General features: G+C 27.7%; 1 protein-coding gene across 1 annotated transcript; it reads left to right on the forward strand.

Annotated features, from left to right (window-relative positions):
• Positions 1-9,666: 9,666 nt before the first annotated feature.
• On the forward strand, positions 9,667-21,268 carry LOC113363113 (probable inactive tRNA-specific adenosine deaminase-like protein 3). Its single transcript, XM_026605595.1, has 5 exons — positions 9,667-9,777; positions 10,783-10,910; positions 13,448-14,224; positions 17,250-17,408; positions 21,033-21,268. Exons 2-5 carry the CDS (start codon positions 10,859-10,861, stop codon positions 21,266-21,268), a joined length of 1,224 nt encoding a protein of 407 aa, XP_026461380.1. The 5' UTR covers positions 9,667-9,777; positions 10,783-10,858.
• Positions 21,269-21,684: the final 416 nt, after the last annotated feature.

The raw sequence follows: 21,684 nt of genomic DNA on the forward strand, positions 1-21,684 counted from the left end.
GTCCCCAAGTGGCGGACACCTAAGGTTATTTATAAATAAATCAAAAAATATTCACAAAATGTTTATTAAATTATGACTTATGTTAGATAATAAAGTTAGAAATCAAACTAAATTAACAAAAAACGCAACATTGGCTAAAAAATAATTTTTACTATCAATCAGACTTTGGTAACAAGAAATATGGTTTTACAAAGTGGCACCTAGTACCGGACATTTTGAAATTACCAGCATTGAACACATAGGTAGCCATCCCCACACTCTGTAGTGTCTGCACATGTGTGTTTGACAAATATTCTTAGATATAGCAAAAAAAATCACTATTTATCCACCCTTTTGGCTGGGCAACACCGACGCTCTCAGCTGGAGCATTCATCATAAGATTTTCATTCTTTGACTAAGAAATACGAAAAATGGGGGTATATAGTGACTGTTAGGACTCATACAGAACAAAATTAAATAATCAAAATAAATTACGTCAACTCTCACAAGAAATATCAATATGTTTACTGTCCGGCACTAAGGGACGGCTTAGTGTCTGGTGCTAAGAGACAGACATTTTCGTTCATTTGATGGCACCTACTAAAATTGGTTAAAATATCTAATGATATTCTACCATTTTACGGATGACAATCAAGTATTACTTTTATTTTTAAAGATAAATGCATAAATACACTAGAATTACTTCCATTGATATTTAGGTGTCGCCGTGATTTTGCGCCTAAAACAGGAAAGGGTTGCTCTCGCCGTGACCGTGTGCGTCACAGACGAGGCTTGGCGCGTGATCCTGTACCTGTGTACTTCCAGTGCCCCTTTCACTGGTATTTTGAAATGACAAGATTTATACTTTGCTTAAATAATACGTGTTAAATAGAGTGTCCGGTGCTTGCTGCCGTCCGGCGTTACGGGACTTTCCCCTAGTTTTGGAATTTGTACAAAATTGAAAGTACTATTACTCATATTACAAGAAATTTTACAAGAATTTTTTTCTAACTAAAATCACAAACAAAATTGTTAAATCTTTACTATCTGAGCATGGTATATTTTGCTAGTTTTTTAACTATTGCGTCTAAACTATAACATTTAGTTATGAACCATCTTTACACAATTTGCTCAAAATTAAATTTTCGATGACTTTTTTAAATACCACAATTTTATACGACTGCAAATTCTTAACAAAAAAATAAAGTTTCAGTGAATATTTATTTTTTTACTTTTGTAATTCGGTCCTGCTTTTTTAAAGAATGGTATGTTGTCTTGCAGCTTGTTAGCTACTGTATATTCTCAACACTGATTACTTTTATATATATATTCAAATTATATATATATATATATATATATATATATATATATATAAACTAAATATATATATATTATATATATATAAACATATACAGGTGCATTTTAATTGAAATCACCTTTATTGAGCGATCTTTATTGGCGAATTTCTTGATAAAATTTATTATAAACATTAATAAATATATATACATATATTTATGCATATACATATGTCTATTTATATAAATGTGTATATAAATATATCATTTCCCAAAACATGTGTTTTTTAACTCAACCATAATATATAAGCTCATTCATTTACTTTTTTCTATTTTTTTTTTTTGAAGACTTCTAAGTGATATATTTTTAAACCGACTAGGCGCCTCTTAAAACGCATTTAGTATGTAATAAACGTTTTAAAAAACGCTTTTAAACATATAAAACACTTTTAAAAAAAAATAAAAAAATAGCTGACAAGTGTTTTGGTTTATTTCGAGTGGGTTCCGTACCGTGATAACGATAATGGATAGGATAAAGAGCAAGGGTGTTTTGAAGGTGTTGTTTTTTTATGAAATGATGAATATTTTTCGAAATGTTTGATGTTTTTGAGTTTTTTTTGGGTTTGTTTTAAATATTAGACATTTGGACGTTATTTTGTCTAGGATACTATATATGTGGTGCATTTGGAGTCGAAGTTATACAGAACTAAAAAGTGATTATATTTTTGTCTGTTTTTGGGTGTCATTTTAGTACAAAATGGTTTGTATTTTCTTAAACAATAAATTGATACTTAAAATCAGAAAACTAATTTGTAGTTAATTTTGTAAAATTAATTTAGTGTTCCACAAACAAAAATAGTTTTAGTGTACCTATATAAAAATAATTTTTGAGTCTCTTAAAATAATAAATAGATTGGCAAAATTAAAAAAATAAATTGTAGCTAAGATTCCAGACTCAATTTCATTTTAATATATAATATTTTTTTTTTGAATTACTTAAAATCTTGTATACGTCTATACTTGTATGATCTTAGGACACTTTTGCATCTAATCTACAATCTTATCACAAGTGCGTCTTTTTGATAACACATACGTGAAGTTAGATTTTATAAGTGAAACTCCTACTAGCCCAAGAAAAGCATAGCTATTTGACAGTTTGTTACTACCAGTTCATACGAATATAGGCCCGTAACATACCAATTTTAAACGAGAATTTGCAATTATGCAAAATCTTCTGAGGAACTCATGCTTTTTGGCATAACTATGTTGTGAAAACTCATAAAGCAAGAATGTTGATGTTTAAGAAATAAATATATCTAAAAGTCTTAATTTTATTTTTTATTTCATATTTTTCAAATCGGTTATTTCATTTGTGAGATATTCACCTTTTGGCAAATTTTGGTATTGAATGAGGGAATTGCACGTTTGTAACTTTTTGTATATCGCTTACTCCAAAACTAACAAATCTAGAACTGTATAATCTTAAAACAAAATAAAGCTAAAACTGTAATTTTTTTAGCTACATCAAATTTTCTTAAATATCTTCATCCATTCAAGAGATACACCTTCTTCAATCTCAGCCAAGTTCCTTATAAGGTAACTACACGTTCGTTAGTTGTATTTTTCTCATATCGTTTACTCCCAAATTGGAACTGCTAGGACTATACTATCTTCAGGCAAAACTAAGATAAAACCATAAGTTTTCATCTTAGATCAATATTTCCTAAATATCTTCATCCATTCAGGAGATGCAACATCTTCAATCTCAGCTGAGTTCTTTATAAGGTAACTACATGTTCGTTAGTTTTTTCTTTCATATCGTTTACTTCCAAATTAGTGCAGCTAGGACTATATTATCTCTAGACAAAACTAAGATACAAATATAGGTTTTCAATTACATCAATATTTTCTAAATATATTTATCCATTCAGGAGATACACTATCTTCAATCTCAGCCAAGTTCTTTATAAGGTAATTACACGTTCGTAAGTTTTTTTTTGCTCATATCATTTATTCCCAAATTGGTACAGATAAAGCTGTATTATCTGCAGATAAAACTATAAGTTTTCATAGTGCATCAGAAGTTTCCAAATATCTATCTCCATTCAGAAGATGCATTATCTTCAATCTCAGTTAAGTTCTTTAGAAGGTAAATACACGTTTGTTAGTTTTTTTTTGCATATCGTTTACTTCTAAATTGGTACAGCTAAGACTATATTATCTTTAGGCAAAACTAAGATAAAACCCCTTATTTTTATTTGGCATCCAAATTTTTCGAATATTTCCTTACTTCCCTGCAGAAGACACACTACCCTCAATCCCAGCCGAGTTCTTTATAAGGTAATTACACGTTCGTAAGTTTTTTTCTCATATTGTTTACTCCGAAATTAATACAGATAAAACTGTATTATCTTCAGAAAAAAACTAAGATAAAACTATGAGTTTTCATTTGGCATCACAATTTCCGAAATATCTTCATCCATTCAGGAGATGCACCATCTTCAATCACAGCCAAGTTTTTTATTAGGTAACTACACGTTCGACAGATTTTTCTTTGCATATTGTTAACTTCCAAATTTGTACAGATAAAACTATATTATCTTCAGACAAAACTAAGATAAAACTAAAAGTGTTTATCGTGCATCAAAATTCTCTAAATATCTTCATCCATTCAGGAGTCCACCATCTTCAATCTCAGCCAAGTTTTTTATAAGGTAACTACACGTTCGTTAATTATTTTTTATATCATTTACTCCTAAATTGGAATAGCTAGTACTATATTATCTTTAGGCAAAACAAAGCTATAACTCTATATTTTCATCTTGTATCAAAATTTCCTAAATATCTTCATCCATTCAGGAGATGCACTGTCTTCAATCTGAGAGGAGTTTTTTATAAGGTAACAAAACGTTTGTTAGATTTTTTTGCATATCGGTTACTTCCAAATTAGTACACCTAGGACTATATTATTTACAGTCAAAACAAAGTTTGAACTCTATATATTCATTTTGCATCAGAATTTTCTAAACATCTTTACCCATTCACAAGATACACAATCTTCAACCTCAGCAGAGTTCTGTATAAGGTAAATACACGTTTGTTAGTTAGTTTTTCGTTTGCATATTGTTTACTTGCAAATTAGTACAGATAAAACAATATTATCTCTAGATAAAACAAAGCTAAAACTCTATATTTTCATTTTCCATTAGAATTTTCCAAATATCTTCATCGATTCAGGAGTTGCACCATCTTCAATCCCAGCCAAGTTCTTTACGATCATCATCGTGTTGATTTTAATGGCCTATCAGAGCCTTCAGAGAAATACGAAATGGCAAAATGGAAATAAATAAATAAATAAATAAAACGAATAATGACTTGTAATGATCCTTCTTAACTTCTTCTTAACACAAGATGAAAAAATCGAAAGAGCTGAAGAAGTATTGGAAAATCCTTTGCGAAATTTATTGCTGACAAGATTTTATTTTCGAACACAGGGATAAAAGAATATATATATATATATATATATATATATATATATATATATATATATATATATATATATATATATATTGTAGAGTTTCGAACAAGAATCCAAAAATAATACAAAATAAAAACAAGAAAAGTTTTTAAAAAAACAATTTCTTTATTTAATTATTTGTTTATTGTCGACGTTTCGGAACTAGGTACGTTCCATCTTCAGGACATCTGTCAAGAAACATGATCTTGATGAGATTTTAGCAAACAATATGTTTAGGAAAAGAAAATAGATTTTTCTTAAATAATGAATTAAATTGTAAAAAATATAATAATGTACAGAAATATGATAATATTTCTTCTCTTTCTCTTAAAAAAGACAAATTTTTTAGTAATTTTGATTTACAAAATCTAATTATTCGGCGGAAAATTAACTCACAAAATCATTTTTGTTAAAAAAGCTTGTTTAGTGAAAAAGTGCTAACAAATATTCAAACATACAGGTAATTAATTCAACTTTGTCATTAACCTTTTCTTAAAAAATTTCCATAACTTTCAAAAAAAATTTCTATTATGTTTAATATCCTGTTCTGATAATCCACTCATTTATTTTTATCATTTTTATTTTGAACATATTATCATATTTCTGTACATTATTATATTTTTTACAATTTAATTCATTATTTAAGAAAAATCTATTTTCTTTTCCTAAACATATTGTTTGCTAAAATCTCATCAAGATCATGTTTCTTGACAGATGTCCTGAAGATGGAACGTACCTAGTTCCGAAACGTCGACAATAAACAAATAATTAAATAAAGAAATTGTTTTTTTTAAAAACTTTTCTTGTTTTTATTTTGTATTATTTTTGGATTCTTGTTCGAAACTCTACAAAATATACACAAATCCAAGACTCTACCATTCAATATATATATATATATATATATATACACTAGGGTGATCTTTAATATGGACATTTGCGAATTTTCTTGCTCCCAAGGGCTCAAATGGTTCCAAATTGATAAAAAACAATTCTCTGAAAGTTTCAGCTTTTAATATTAACTTTTAGATAATGCGCAATTCGATCAAACTTTGTATGGAAATAGCATGGAAAAAATTTTGAAAATTAAAGAAAAATTTTTTAGGTATAACTTAGCGACAAATGAATTAAAAGTGAAAATTCGTGACATTTTTTATTGAAAATTCGACCCTCTGCACATTTTTTGAAAATTTTTTTATGCTATTTCCATCAATTTGGAATCATTTGAGCCCTTGGGAGCAAGGAAATTCGAAAATGTCCATATTAAGGACCACCCTAATATATACTCGTACATATACATATACATAGACTACTCAATTCATCCATTTCAGTTTTGTCTTCTCATAATAAGATCACATTGATGTGTATAAATGTATCCATTTCAGTCTCGTTTTCCTTTTATCACTTTTGGTTTCTAAGGAAAAAAGCTGGTTGGTATTGATGTATAATTATTGACCCCTACCGTCAAAGGATCAGGGGTTCCAAAAAATAAACGTTTCGAACTTTATTTGGATGCCCGAGAACAATTTTATCAATTTCCTAAGGTGCTAAATTTGCATCTATATTAACAAAGAGTCAGTACTTTGCGGCGCGAGTTAACGGCATGAAATCTTATGTTTCAACGCATATATATATATATATATATATATATATATATGGAAATTGTAATAAATACTTAATAGCTAGGTGTAAGTGGCTTATTGCCTTAAGGCAAGTTGCATAAAAGTTAAGTAAAAAGACATGATTAATAAAAAATGATATTCAGATATTTAAATAAAAAATGTAAGCTTCATGGATTTTCTTTTACTAATCAAAGCTACTACAAATTCAAATATCGTATATATGTATATATATATATATATATATATATATATTTAATTCGAACCTGTCCTGGTGTTATTTAGTATTAAAAGCACCTTTAGGAACCTCCAGGCACCTTTAAGCACCTTTAAAGTTTTCGACTTCGTCACTTAATTAAATCTGTCAGGTTGAAATTTTATTGACTTGAGTTATTGCCAAATAAATTTATTTAAATATATAAGTATATATATATATATGTATATATATATTTATACGTACACATAAAGCTTTTCTATAAATTAATTTCTAAATTACCATATTAAACCAGGATTATCCTAACTTAAACCTGGATGTCCAAAACATGACCCAGTATTATATTTTTCTTCGAAAAGCTCCAGTTTTTGATGTTGAAAGTTTTTAACAAAATCACCCACCTCAGATCCACTTGACCAGCGGTTTCCAACCTGTGGGGCGCGTACATATCTTTCCAGAATACTATTCTCGAAAATAGCACAACATTTTTAAAATGACAATAAAAAATAAACAAAAAATAATTAGTTTTTATGAACTTCCCGTAAGGTAAGTTATAGTAATCGCAAAAAAATCGAGAATGAAAATTTTTATATGTCTTTAAGTTTTAAAGGTTTCTGAACATTTGGGCATACCTTAGAAAAAGTGGATGAATGTGTATGTGTGTGCGGATACAAATTTTCGTCGACGGTTTCGGGAACACGGATCAACCGATTTGAATAATTCAAAAAACATTCGATTCGCATTGATAAGGAGACCTGCTGATTAGTTTTTGGCAAAGGCAGGTCTAGCTGTTCCAAAGATACGGGGCAAAAAGTCCAAAAAACGGTAACATAGTTTTTAAGAGAACGGAGCGTCCGATTTTGATAATTCAAAAAACATTTTACTTATATTGACAAGATGAAAAACTGATTAAATTTTTATGAAGGCAGGTTTAGCGGATCTAGTGAAAAAAGTAAAAAAATGCCATTTGGCGGTCAAAAATGATCATTAGACACATGCACATCAAATTATCAGATATTTTATAGAGATTTTAACAATAAGTATAAATTTTGTTTACATTCCTATGGGTTCCGTACCAATGCTTATCCGTTAGGCAGGTCCAGCGGTTATGGACTCTCAATAAAAATGTAAAAAAATTCGTTTTTTCATATTTATTGGACATATGTAGATCAAATAATCAGATATTTTATAGAGTACAAAGATTTTTAGTTACGGTACGGGAAGTTCCAGCAATTTCGCTTAAAGCACGATGCCATGCACCCCACTAGTTTTTATATAAATATTGCATATTAATTTGTAGTCTGATAATATCAGTTGAGTATTTATAATTATAATTAAGAGGAGCGCAACAATTTGTTTCATTAGAGCAGGGAAGCACGGTGCAAAAAAGGTTGAAAACCACTGATATAATTAGTGATGTTATATTTTGAATTTTGGCGCCGATAAATTTGAATTCAAAACCTTGTTCTCAACACTTGCGCTATCTAACAAGAATTCTAGGAACCTTTTCAACATTTGGTTCGAGTTTTAGATAAAAAAGGTTTATATACTAATAACACGTGTTACAAATTTATGACAGTTCTCCATTTTAATTTTAATTTAAAGTTTTGCTAATAATTATTTTATTTATTAACAATATGTGGTTTTAAACGTTTAAATAATTGTGTGCAGGTTTTATAAATATTCTGCATGTAATTATAAATATTAATAGTAAGTTTAAATTGGTTTATTGCAATTATTTATTAAATAATATAATATTTTGTGTAACCTAACCTACAAATTGTTTGCACCTTTATAATTATTATAATATTAATACTTGTTTAAATAATTAGATATATATATATATATATATATATATATATATATATTAATGTATGTTATATTTAAAATATTGAAAAAGTTCAATTGTAACTTTTTGTATGGTTAGGTTAGGTTAGTCCATCTAACCTACTAATTGTTTGCACAATTTAGAATAAGTTCATAATCTATCGTTATTTGATTAAATTTATATATAAATATGTTTATATATATATATATATATATATATAATATTAAATGTTTAATATGAACAATACAACACTCAGATTTTTAACACACACTTTATTTGGTAATTACAGACGTTTCGAGACCATGGTATGCCTCATTTTCAGTGTAATTTCAAAAACAGTTACTTATATACTACACATTCTTTAATATTTTATTTAAATTACATTTAATTTTTGAAAATACAAAAAACACCAACTATCACTTACAGAGCTTGACACAGTACTAAAACATGTGAATAGATACAGAAATATTTTAAACAAATCTTAAGTATCGAGATGAAGAGACACGATGGGTATTATTATAATATAAACAAATGGAGTGCGCAATTGCTTACTAAAATCAACAAATGTGAAAACAGATTAATTTATTGAAGAGAATAAGATAAATGAAAAAAAATATTTTACATGACTCTTATATAAACATCATTAATAATTTATAATTTTTTTCATTTTCTTATTGTCTTCAATAAATTAATATATTTTCACATTTGTTGATTTTAGTATGTGATTGTGCACTCCATTTGTTTACATTATAATAATACCCGTCTCTTCGATACTTAAAATTTGTTTAAAATGTTTCTGTATCTATTCACATGTTTTAGTACTGTGTCAAGCTCTGTAAGAGATAGTTGGTGTTTTTTGTATTTTCAAAAATTAGATATAATTGAAATAAAGTATTAAAGAATGTGTAAATATATAAGTAACTGTTTTGAAATTACACTGAAGTTGAGGCATACCATGGTCTCGAAATGTCTGTAATGTCTGTAATAAAGTGTGTGTTAAAAATCTGAGTGTTGTATTGTTCACATATATATATATATATATATATATATATATATATATATATATATATATATATTTATTTATTTATTTATTACACTGTTGTCTATATTATTCTTATTTCTTTAGGTTTATCAAGATTCCCTCAATGCATTTACTTCAACAATTTAGTTCCTGAAAGTATATCGATGAAAATGTTTAATACAAATTGATTACCTAAGATTGAGAAAAAAAAATTATAAATAAATAATGACTTCTGTACAATCTCATGAGCTTGTTGGGGAAACAAGTTGTTTTTTAGTAAACTTTTAGTCAGACAGATAGATAGATGGTGAGTTTAGGTGCTTTTATCAATATTTGTGTTACTCTAATTTTTTTACAATAATAGTAGTAAGTTGTAATCTGCCTGGCAAAGCACCTCAAATCAATGATTCCTTTTCCTTGTCATGCCATAGCACAAAAGTTTGCACTAATATTAAAATAATTAACTCTCAACATAAGCTTCATTCTGCTTAGCTATTACATGGTTCTTTGCAAAAATACTTAAGCTTTCTCTGCATTTCTGTGAAACAAAATCCACATTCTTTCTCCTATTTACATAAAAGGAAAGAATTGAATTAAAATACTTCTTAAGGAAAACCTATAATGCTAACCTATGCATACTTAGTCAGATTAGAATTAAAAATGTGTTAAATAGTTCTGTCTTCAGTTCTGTGTTAAATAGCTTCAGGAAACATTCTTTTAAAATAGTTCAATCTGTCTTTACGGAGATGAAAACATCTTGCAAATTATAGTCTTCCAACAACCATCAAGAGTCTTGTAACCATCTTTTAAAAATTAATTAGTCATTTTATGACCGTTGATATGCATCTGAATCACTCATATAATTTATGAATTATGAGGATGTAAGTACTAATGTACAAATTAAAGTATAAATTTTACAACATTCGGTGGCAATTATTGTGAAAACTTTTAATTTAATTATAAATATATATGCAGTTAGTATTTGTATAAATAAATATGATTCATAAGCCCATAAACTTTCATAAAATAAAATAATCTAAATTAATCAGGGCATTAAAATTCTATTTTTTACCATTGGATTTTAGTTTAATTATTTGCATTGAATGATGTTCTTATAATATTTGATAGTTTCTTGATTATATTTTATTATTATTCCTATTGCCATCTGCATTAAATAAATAAATAAGTTATCATCATTTTTTTTCTGAAATGTATAAATTTTCTTTATTTTTCTAAGATATTATTTATTTATATATATATATATATATATATATATATATATATATCATTCATTTGTGGTTTTTAATTTCAGATTCCTTTGATGCTTTAGCTATCGATGTATTTAGTTTCTAATCATTTCATCAAAAGTCGGTAGAATTATTGTAAGGATGTCATACAAGCATAAACAAATAATGAGTACCGAGGATATTAAACAAGAAGGTAATTATATTAATAATATAATAATATAATATTAATTAATAATAACTAATTAATAATTAGTATTCTTTTTGGAAGACAATATCGAATATAAGAAATTGCTGTTTATAACTTTTCAATTTTAGTATTGGTTATCCTAGTAATTATATTGAAGTAAAATATACAAAAACTATAGTATTGTAAAACAATCCTAGTTGCACCAAGGATTTTCTTTTTCAATTTACAAAACTACTAAGTATGTTGTGCATGGAAGAAATTTTTAATATCAGATAGTATTAGAAAATTTTTAATATATTTGTTCAAACACTTCTTGGTTTTAGTATTTGTTGTCAAAGTAGGTATATAACAGCATAAGATACTAAAATCACAGCATTATTGTGTGAATATTTCAATCAAAATAAAATATTTCAATTTAACATGAGATCGTCATCCACATACACAAATAGACAATTTTTCTAATTTGCTGTTATAATTTTATTGCACGCCTAAAATTTTTGATATTTGTTAGAACACTTATTGATTATTGTAATAGACATATTACAGTATATTACATTGAATTTGCAATATTCTAGAATGCAAAGAAATATATTTAATAATATTTTAAAACCTTGCTCCTACAACTTTGAGTCTGCATATAAATAAGTGATATGATGCTACTTTTTTGTACAATTTTACATATCTCACATATTTATGATATTGATTTTAGTATTTGTTGTTATAATATACATATTGAATTATAACATACTCCAATTTCAACATTGATGAACAAACCTTGTGTACTGAGGGTAATATCTATTTAATCTTTTAATATATGAAAATTGAGGTACTTTTTAAGACAATTTTAAATATCCCTTGACTTCCTTGGAAAACTATCGAGTTTTAGTATTTGTTGTTAGACTAAATGTATTGAAGTGCAATATATCTATAGATAAATCAATTTATAAATTGCAGCATTTCACCACAAATTTTCACATTTCTATCATATACTTTTTGTCACTAACTTTGTAATCAAGCATAATTGTCACTAACTTTATAATCAAGCAAAATAATAATCTTTGTTCAGAAAATTGTTAATATCTAATAATTTTATTAGATCACTTATCGATTTTAATATTTGTTGTTCTTATAGACATATTTAAGTATAACATATCTAAATTACAATATTCTACATTTACTTCTTGTATTTAAAAAAAAAACACTATCTTTAAGCACAAGCAAAAAACTAGTATTATGTTGTTTATTTAGAAAATATTAATATCTCAGTTTTTTAGAGAAAATTTATCGATCTTAGTATTTGTTATTTTTACTATTTAATATACACCTAAGTCTGTTTTTACACGGAGATTGGTTCCAGAAGAATCCGTGTAAAAAAAAAAAACGTGTTAAAAAAGACATTGATCTTATACAAAAATGGGTGATTTGTTCCTAATCTCTAAAACCTATTAAAATTGGTGAAAAACAAGAATTTTTAAGAACAAGAATTAAATTAGTGCTATTCACTTTTGCTTTAACCAGTAAAAATTATTTGTACACGCTAAAGGGGAATTCACTTAAATCTTTAAGCTAGTGTTCGCAAACTATCGATACTATCGATGGTTTCAGACTTTTTTCTTTCATAAATACTTTTTTGTGATATTAACATACTTCGCAAAAATTTAATTTGACAAAAAAAATTTAGGTACATAAAATTTCAAATCGTGCTAAATGGTATAAATTCGTGTAAAAAAATTAAAAATATTCAATTTTCAAACCGTGTTATATCAAAACCGTGTACAAAAAGACCGTGTAAAAACAGACTTAGGTGTACATATTAAAATACATATCCAAATTGCAACATTCTACAAAATATGTTTACATTTAAATTGAATATTCTAATTTTATTTACAATTTTAATATATAATTTGTTGCAAAACTGATCTTTATCCAGAAACTTATGAATATCTCAAATTTTTGTTAGAACACTTATCAATTTTAGTATTTGTTGTTATAATAGTCTTGTTGAATTAAAACATATTTTCATTTCAGTATTCTATTATAAATCTTTATATTTAAAGAAGAGAATCCAAAAGATTTTCAATGCTGCTGATTTGATATTAATATTATTTGATGTTCTTAACCAGAAAATTGTCGATATCTTGAATTTTTGTAAGAAAACTCATCAATTTTAATATTTGTTGTTATAATAGACATATTAAAATATAACATATTCAAATTACAACATTCTAAAACAACTCTTAGTAATTTTATAAAATATTTTATTTGGACATGAGATTAACATTATTCTTCTATATCTTTGAATGGATGTTCTTCCTTCAGAAAATTATTAATATTTTTATATTTCTCCAAACAAAAAATATCAATTTTAATATTTGTTATTAAAATAGACATTTTAAAGTATAACATATACAAATTAAAATATTCAACAACAATGCTTTGTATTTTAAAAAAATCTTCACACCATCACTAATTTTATATGCTATTTAATTTTTGATTTCCATACAAATTGACTACCCCTTGCCAATACATATTTTTTCTTCTAGTGATGGAGCCTCCTGACAAAAAACCAAAACTTTCCCTGACCCTGGCAGTATCCTCAATCCTGGCTGACGAATACACAAACTCACCAGCTCTTGTAGAAGTTTTAATTGGCCGAATAAATGACAAAAAACAAATATCTCGTTATATAAAAGACTTAAATGAAAAGCTTCCTTTGACATCTCTGCAGCATCTCAAAAGATGTCACAAACAGAAGATAGTTATCCAGAAATGTTCTGAGATGAATGATGTGCCAGTGTTGAAGTATTTGAAGGATTTGGGAATTGATGTTAAGGACTTGGATGGTGTTTTTGAGAAAAGAAGAGTTCCTGCATCCAGTGTCAAGCTGAAATGGCAGTTTGATGAAATGAATCAAGTCTGGCCTTTAAATTTTCATCCTGATAAAACCATGGAACAAATGTACAACAACCAAATGTTTACTGACCAAGAGTTGCAAAGACACCAGGAGTATCTGCAACTGGCTTTGAGGCTAAGCCAGGAAAACATTACCAAAATCCTGCAAGACAAATATATCACCACCAGTCCTCAATCCAAGGCAGCACCAAGTATATTCCAGAAGTACCAGAAAAATCCAGAAACTTGCCAGGAGACTTTTACCAATCGTGGTGCACTTGCAGTTGATCCTGCCATCGATTCCATTGTTGCTGTTGGATATGATTTGAGGCAATTGCATCCTGCACAGCATTGTTGTCTGGTTCTGGTTGATAATGTTGCCAAGGGACAGAATGGAGGTGCTTGGAGTGGTGGGATGTTTGAAACAGGTGAATAGATGATAATTGATTTATTTTCATTCTTGTTTAATATTTTATTGAAAAACCCCTACATGTTATAAAAACGCCAACTAAATTTTATGAAGTAAAACATCTTTAGACTTGTGTGCTAAAATATTACTTAACACATTTCAATATTTTTTCTTTCAATAAAATTTAACATTATAATATTTATTCCAATAAAAATTTGGTAATTTTTTGATCATATGTATTTATTTACATAATAATTTTTCTATGCCTCAAAAGCAACAAAATATACAACTAACAATTGTATTATAATTTGAAGGAAAACTTCATTAGACTTAAATTCAAAATAAACTAAGTGCAAGTGGCATTTTGTCCTAAAGGTTTTATATTTACTTAATTTATTAATATATGTTGTCTTTACAACCACAAGTTAATTTGTCAAGATCAATTTAAATATCTCTAAATTTTGTAAAAAATACTTATCAATTTTAGTTTTTGTTATCATAGTAGACAAAATAAAGTATAACATGTTAAATTTGCAGCATCCTAAAAGCATCAAAACAATTTTAATATTTTTTTTAAACCTTCATGTTTTCAATGTCTCATACTACGATTTGATGCACTTTTACCACAAAATTGTAAATATATTGTATTTTTATCAGAAAAATTATCAGTTTTAGTATTTGTTATTATAGTACACATATTGAAGTATGATATACAAAAATTGCAACATTCTAGAGCTAAAAATGGTGAAAATATAATATTTTTTAAAAACTTTGTATCTTTACTTCCATAATTGAAGGTTTAAAAAAATATTAAAATTGTTTCGATGCTTTTAGAAAGCTGCAAATTTAACATGTTATACTTCAATATGTTTACTAGGACAACAAATACTAAAATTGATAAGTTCTTCACAAATATTACAGATATTTAAAATGTTAACAAAGATATCCTAAATATCCTAGATAGAAAATAGATATCATCTCTTCTTACACTAGATTTGTAGTACTTTTGCCACAAAATTGTAAATATATTGAATATTTCATAGAAAAGTTATCAGTTTTAGTATTTGTTATTATTATAATACACATATTGAAGTATAATATAAAAATTGCAACATTCCAGAGCTAAAATTGGTAAAAATATAATATTTTTTGGAAACTTTGTTCCTTTAGTTTGATAAATTTATTTTCATCTCGGATTTTTAGGTAAATTTAGTTAAAAATTTAAATATTTAAAATATTTGTGAGAAAACTCATCATGTTTAGTATTTGTAACTATAGTTACTGTATATAGTAAACATATTCAAATATAACATATTCAAGTATAACATATTCAAATTACAGTACATTTTGTTATAATATTAAATATCTGAAATATTTTTGAGAAAACTTATCAATTTTAGTATTGGTAATTATAGCAGACATACTAAAGTATAACATACTTAAATTACAGTATCATATGACATATAATTGGCATCTTCATTCTTTACTTTGATATATCTATTTTCTAACTATGATCTTTAATAAAATTTTGCTATAATTGTAAATATCTGTAATATTTGTGAGAAAACTCATCATGTTTAGAATTTGCAACAACAGTAGACATGTTTAAATATAGCATACTTTAATTATAGTATTCTGGAGCAAGTAGAACTATTATAATACTTTTTTGAAACATTGTAACTCTACATTTGTAAATATATTTTACATCTAGGATGTTTAGGTACTTTTTGGTTATAATACTAAATATCTGAAATATTTTTGAGAATACTTATCAAATTTAGTATTGGTAACTATAGCAGACATACTAAAGTATAACATACTTAAATTACAGTATCATATGACATATAATTGGCATCTTCATCCTTTCCTTTGATATATTTATTTTCTAACTAGGATCTAATAAAATTTTGTTAAAATTTTAAATATTTGAAATATTTGTGAGAAAACTCATTGTGTTTAGTATTTGTAACTATAGTAGACATATTTAAGTATAACATATTAAAATTACAGTATTCTGGAGCAAGTACAACTATTTTAATATTTTTTTAAAATGTTGTCTTATTTTGAATAATTAATACTATATCTAGCATCTTTGTAGGCAAAGTTTGTTATAATACTAAATATCTGAAATATTTTTGAGAAAACTTATCAATTTTAGTATTGGTAACTATAGCAGACATACTAAAGAATAATATACTTAAAAAATTACAGTATCATATGATAAATAATTGGCATCTTCATCCTCTCCTTTGATATATCTATTTTATAACTAGGATCCTTAATAAAGTTTTGTTAAAATTTTAAATATTTGAAATATTTGTAAAAAAAAAACTCATCATAGTATTTGTAATAACAGTAGACATATTCAAGTATAACATATTCAAATTACATTATTCTGAAACTAGTAGAACTATTATAATACTTTTTTAAAGCATTGTAACTTTACATTTGTAAATCTATTTTATATTTAAGATTTTTAGGTACTTTTTGGTTATAATACTAAATATCTGAAATATTTTTGAGAATACTTATCAAATTTAGTATTGGTAACTATAGCAGACATACTAAAGTATAACATACTTAAATTACAGTATCATATGATATATTTATTTATTTATTTATTCAATGCCCAAGGCAATATAATTGGCATTTTTAACTATTCTTCTTTGTAATCTAATGAATAATGAATTTTCAATTCAATTTCAACAAATCAATTTAAATGCAGTAAGTTTTACATTGAATTGGGATTTCCAATTTGATGACCATCCAGAAATGTGAAAGGCTAAATTGTGTTTAGATTTGGGCATAGATAGTTTTACACACCTTTACACCTTCCAGTCACCTAGTAGTTCACTAGGACTTCCAGTCACTTAGTTATTGTCTATACTAAAATTTTATAAAAATAATTCATATAGCAAAACTATTTTTGCAGCTCAGCCAGTATATATATATATATATATATATATATATATATATATATATAATATATATTTATTTCATTTTAGTATATAATATTTATTTATTTAATTGTTTATTTATTTCAGATCCTACCGCCGATTTAAAGTCTGAATCAATTAAAGAAGACATGGACGATGACCTCAACACAAAAGGAGTGTCTGATTGTTTTAAAAAATTAATATTAACTGATGACTGCCAATTCAAAATTGGTTCTAGGCCTGTTATTGTACCAAACCAAAACTCAGGTAAATATATGCATTAACTAAATGTTACCAGTCCTTTAATTATTGAAGTCAAATTTTAACAAGGTGTTGTAATTGCCTTGAGAGTGTTGTAGATTATTTTGGAAGTATTGTTAATTGTAAGAATTTGTTGTATTTTCTGTCTGAGAGTGTTGTAGATTGTATGAGAGTATTGTGGGTTGACTGGGGGTGTTGTAGATTGTGTGAAAGTGGTGTAGGTTGTCTGAGAATATTGTGGATTACTTGAGAGTATTGTCGATTATCTGAAAGCATTGTAGATTGTTTGAGAGTGTTGTAGAAAACTCAGGTAAATGTATTAATGTTGCATTAACTAAATGTTTCCAGTGCTTATATGATTGAAGTGAAACTTCTAATTTGAATCCATACAAGGTGTTGTAATTGTCTTTGAGAGTGTTGTAGATTGTCTAAGAGTGTTTTGGAGTGATATGTTTGACTTGTAGTTTGTCTGAGAGTGTTGGTGAGTGTTTGAGAGTATTGTAGATTGTTTGAGAGTCTCAGGTAAATACATGCATTAACCAAATGTTACCGGTTTTTTCATTATTGTAGTGAAACTTCTAATGTTAATTTCAACAAGGTGTTGTAAATTCTTGAAAATGTTGTAGATTGTCTAGGAGGGTTTTGGAGTGATATATTTGTCTTGCAGGTTGTCTGAGAATGTCATCGAGTGACTGGGAATGTTGATGGGTGTATGAGGGTATAGTAGATTGTTTGAGAGTGTTGTAGATTACATAAGAGAGTTGTTGTCTGGCTGAGAGTTTTGTAGATTGTGTGAAAGTGTTGTGATTGTACGAGAGTGTCATTGAGTGTTTGAGAGTGTTGATGGGTGTATGAGATAATAGTCAATTATTTGAGAGTGTTGCAGATGGTCTGAGTGTTGCAGATTACCTGAGAGTGTTGTTGTCGGTCTGAATGTGTTGTTGTCAGTCTGAATGTGTTGTAGATTATCTGATGGTGTAGCTGTGTTTCTGAGCGTGTTGTAGATTGTCTAAGGGTATGTTGGGTGTCTGAGTGTGTTGTAAATAGTCTAAGGATATGTTGGGTGTCTGAGAACATTGTAAATTGTGTGAGAGTGTTGTAGATTGTCTACGAGTGTTGTAGATTTACTCAGAGTATTTTTGGGTGTCCGAGAATGTTGTAGATTGTCCTACAGTGTTGTAAATTATCTGATAGTGTCATCGAGTGCCTGATAGTTGAGTGCTTGAAATTGTTATTATAGATTGTCTGAGAGTATTGTGGGTATGTAAGAGTATTGTAAATTATCTGAAAGTGCTGTAGATCATGTCAGAGTATTTTTGGGTGCCTCAGAGTGTTGTAGGTTGTCTGACAGTGTTGTAGATAACCTTATAGTGTTGTTGTTTGTCTGAGTGTGTTTTATATTGTCTGAAATTGTTGTAGGTGGTCTGAGAATGTTGTGGATTATCTAAGAATATTTTCAGAATAACTCAGATTATTGTATATTGTCTGAGAGTTGTAAATTGTTCTAAAGTATCGTAGGTTGTCTGAAAGATTATCTGGCAGTGCTGTTGTGTATCTGAGTGTATCGTAGATTATCTAAGTGTGTTGTAGATGGTCTGAAAGATTGTTATTTCTCATTTTCTAAGAGTATGGTTGTGTGTTTGTGTGAATTGTAGCTTATTTAAGAGTGTTGTAGGTCTGAATGTGTTGTTGTCAGTCTGAATGTGTTGTAGATTATCTGATGGTTGTGATAAGTAACAATGTTGTTGATTATCTCAGAATGTTGTGGATTTCTGAAACTGTTTTATGTTGTCTGAGAGTCTTGTGGATCATCTCAGAGTAATTGTATATTAACTCAGAGTAATTGTATATTAACTCAGAGTGTTGTATATTGTCTGAGAGTGTTGAACATTGTCTGAAAATATTGTAGTTTGTCTGAGAGATTATCTGACAGTGATTATCTTAGAATGTTGTAGATTATCTTATAGTGTTGTTGGCTGTTGGTGTGTTATAGATGGTCTGAAAGTATTATAGATTATCTGAGAGTATTTTTGTGTATGTGTGAGTGTGATGTAGATTATATAGGAGTGTTGGAGATTCTAGTGTTCTCAGAGTGTTGTGGATTATATGAAACTGTTGTAGTTTGTTTGAGAGTGTTGTAGATTGTCTAAGAGTATTGTAGATTGTCTGAGGGTGGTATAGATTATTTCTGAGTATTGTTGAATGTCTGAGAGTTGTGGATTATCTAAGAGTATTGTGGACTATCTAATAGTTGTAGATTAACTCAGAGTGTTGCATATTGTAGGATTGTTTGAGAGTGTTGAAGGATTGTCTAATTGTCTTGTAGATTGTAAATGTTGTAGGTTGTCTGAGAGATCATTTAAGAGTGTTGTTAGGTGTCTGAGTGTGCTGTAGGTTATCTAACAGTGTTGTGGATTATCTCAGAGTATTGTGGATCGACTGAAACTATTGTAGTTTGTTCAAGAGTATTGTGGACTTTTTAAGAGTATTGTAGATTAATACGAGTATTGTAGATTATAATGTCAAAGAGTGTTGTAGGATGTCCAAAAATGTTGTAGGTTGTCTGAGAGATCATCTGACAGTGATGTTGTGGGTCTGAGTGTTTTAGATTATCTAAGTCTGTTGTAGATTATTTCAGAGTATTGGAGGGTTTCTGAGAGTGTTGTAGATGGTCTGAAAGTGTTGTGGATTATCTGAAAGTGTCGTTGGATGTCTAAAATTGTTATAGGTTGTCTGAGAGTGTTTCGGATTATCAAAGAGCATTATAGATTACCTCAGAGTGTTTTATATTGTCTGAGAATGTTTTATATTATCTGAGAATGTTTTATATTATCTGTTATGCCCGCTTCACACCCCTATATCGAATACTCTATTAGTATACACACCACTAGCTAGGACAGGCGAAGGGTATTGGAGATACCCGAAGATATCCAAAGGAGATCACCCTAAGATGCACATGCAAGATTCAGTCTCTTCTTGGCAACTAGCGGCGATACAAAACTACTAAATTCAATTAATTTCATAATTATACAAACTACATCTAATATTCATCAAAAGTTGTTCTCTTAGTGTTAATAAATTATTTATAAGTCAAAAGGACTTTCTTGAGTTTGAATTTATAATTATATATCCTCGAAATAATCTCCGCTGAAGGCAACAACAATCTGTAGTATCATTTGATATCAGTTGATCATTGTTAAAGCAGTGAAATATACGAAGCACAACATATCTGAGAGAGTTTTATATTGTCTGAGGTTGTTGTAGATTGTCGTAGAGTGTTGTCCAAAAGTTTTGTAGGTTGTCTGATAGTTTATCTGATAGTGATGCTGTGTATCCGAGTATCTAAGAGTGATTTAGATCATCTAAGAGGGTTGTAGATTATATCATAGTGTTTTGGGTGTCTAAGAGTGTTGTTAATTATCTGGGAGTGTCCTAGCTTGTCCGAGAGAATTATAGGTTGCTTGAGAGTATTATAGATTATTTGATAGTGCTGTTGGCTGTCTGAAAATATTGTAGACTCTCTGATTGTGAGAGTGTTGCATGTTCTCTGAAAATTTTGTCATTTATCAGAAAATGTTGTAGACTAGGCTCCATGCACTATTATAATAGTGAATTTACTTTCCTTTCCAGATCAATCAACCAATTCTGAACAAAAATCAGGACCATACCTGTGTACAGGCTACGATGTTTATTTAACACACGAGCCTTGTTGTTTTTGTGCAATGGCTCTGACTCACAGTCGTGTGTCAAGAGTGTTTTATTTATTTGACAATTTGGAAAATGGTGCTTTGAGGAGTAGGATGAAACTGCATACTGTTAAAGATTTGAATCATAGATTTGAGGCTTATAAATGTGATTTAAGGTAATATTTTTTTTTATAAATCTATATCTATTGTTTCTTTCCAGTTCTAAAATACTTTACTCTGTATTTCTTTAATAAATCTTTTACAAACTCTACTGTTCTCTCTTAAATTTAAGAATTCTTATCATTATATATTCTTGAAAACTTTGTATGTTGATATGATGGATATTATTTCTTGTTGTAATTGACTTCTGTCAATTGTTTAATATGTATACATATATATGTATATATATATATATATATATATATATATATATATATATTTCTTTCCTTTTCATTTTCAATACTAAAATATTATGTACATTTTATAAATAATAAATATAAATAAAAATAATATATATATATATATATTAGGGTTGTCCTCAATATGGACATTATTGAATCTCTTTGCTCAAAAGCTTCCAAATTAATAATAAAAAA

The sequence above is a fragment of the Ctenocephalides felis genome, unplaced genomic scaffold (genome assembly GCF_003426905.1).
Source record: "Ctenocephalides felis isolate EL2017-DRISC unplaced genomic scaffold, ASM342690v1 CF-g0.4_SCAFFOLD_00845, whole genome shotgun sequence".
NCBI lineage: Eukaryota > Metazoa > Arthropoda > Insecta > Siphonaptera > Pulicidae > Ctenocephalides > Ctenocephalides felis.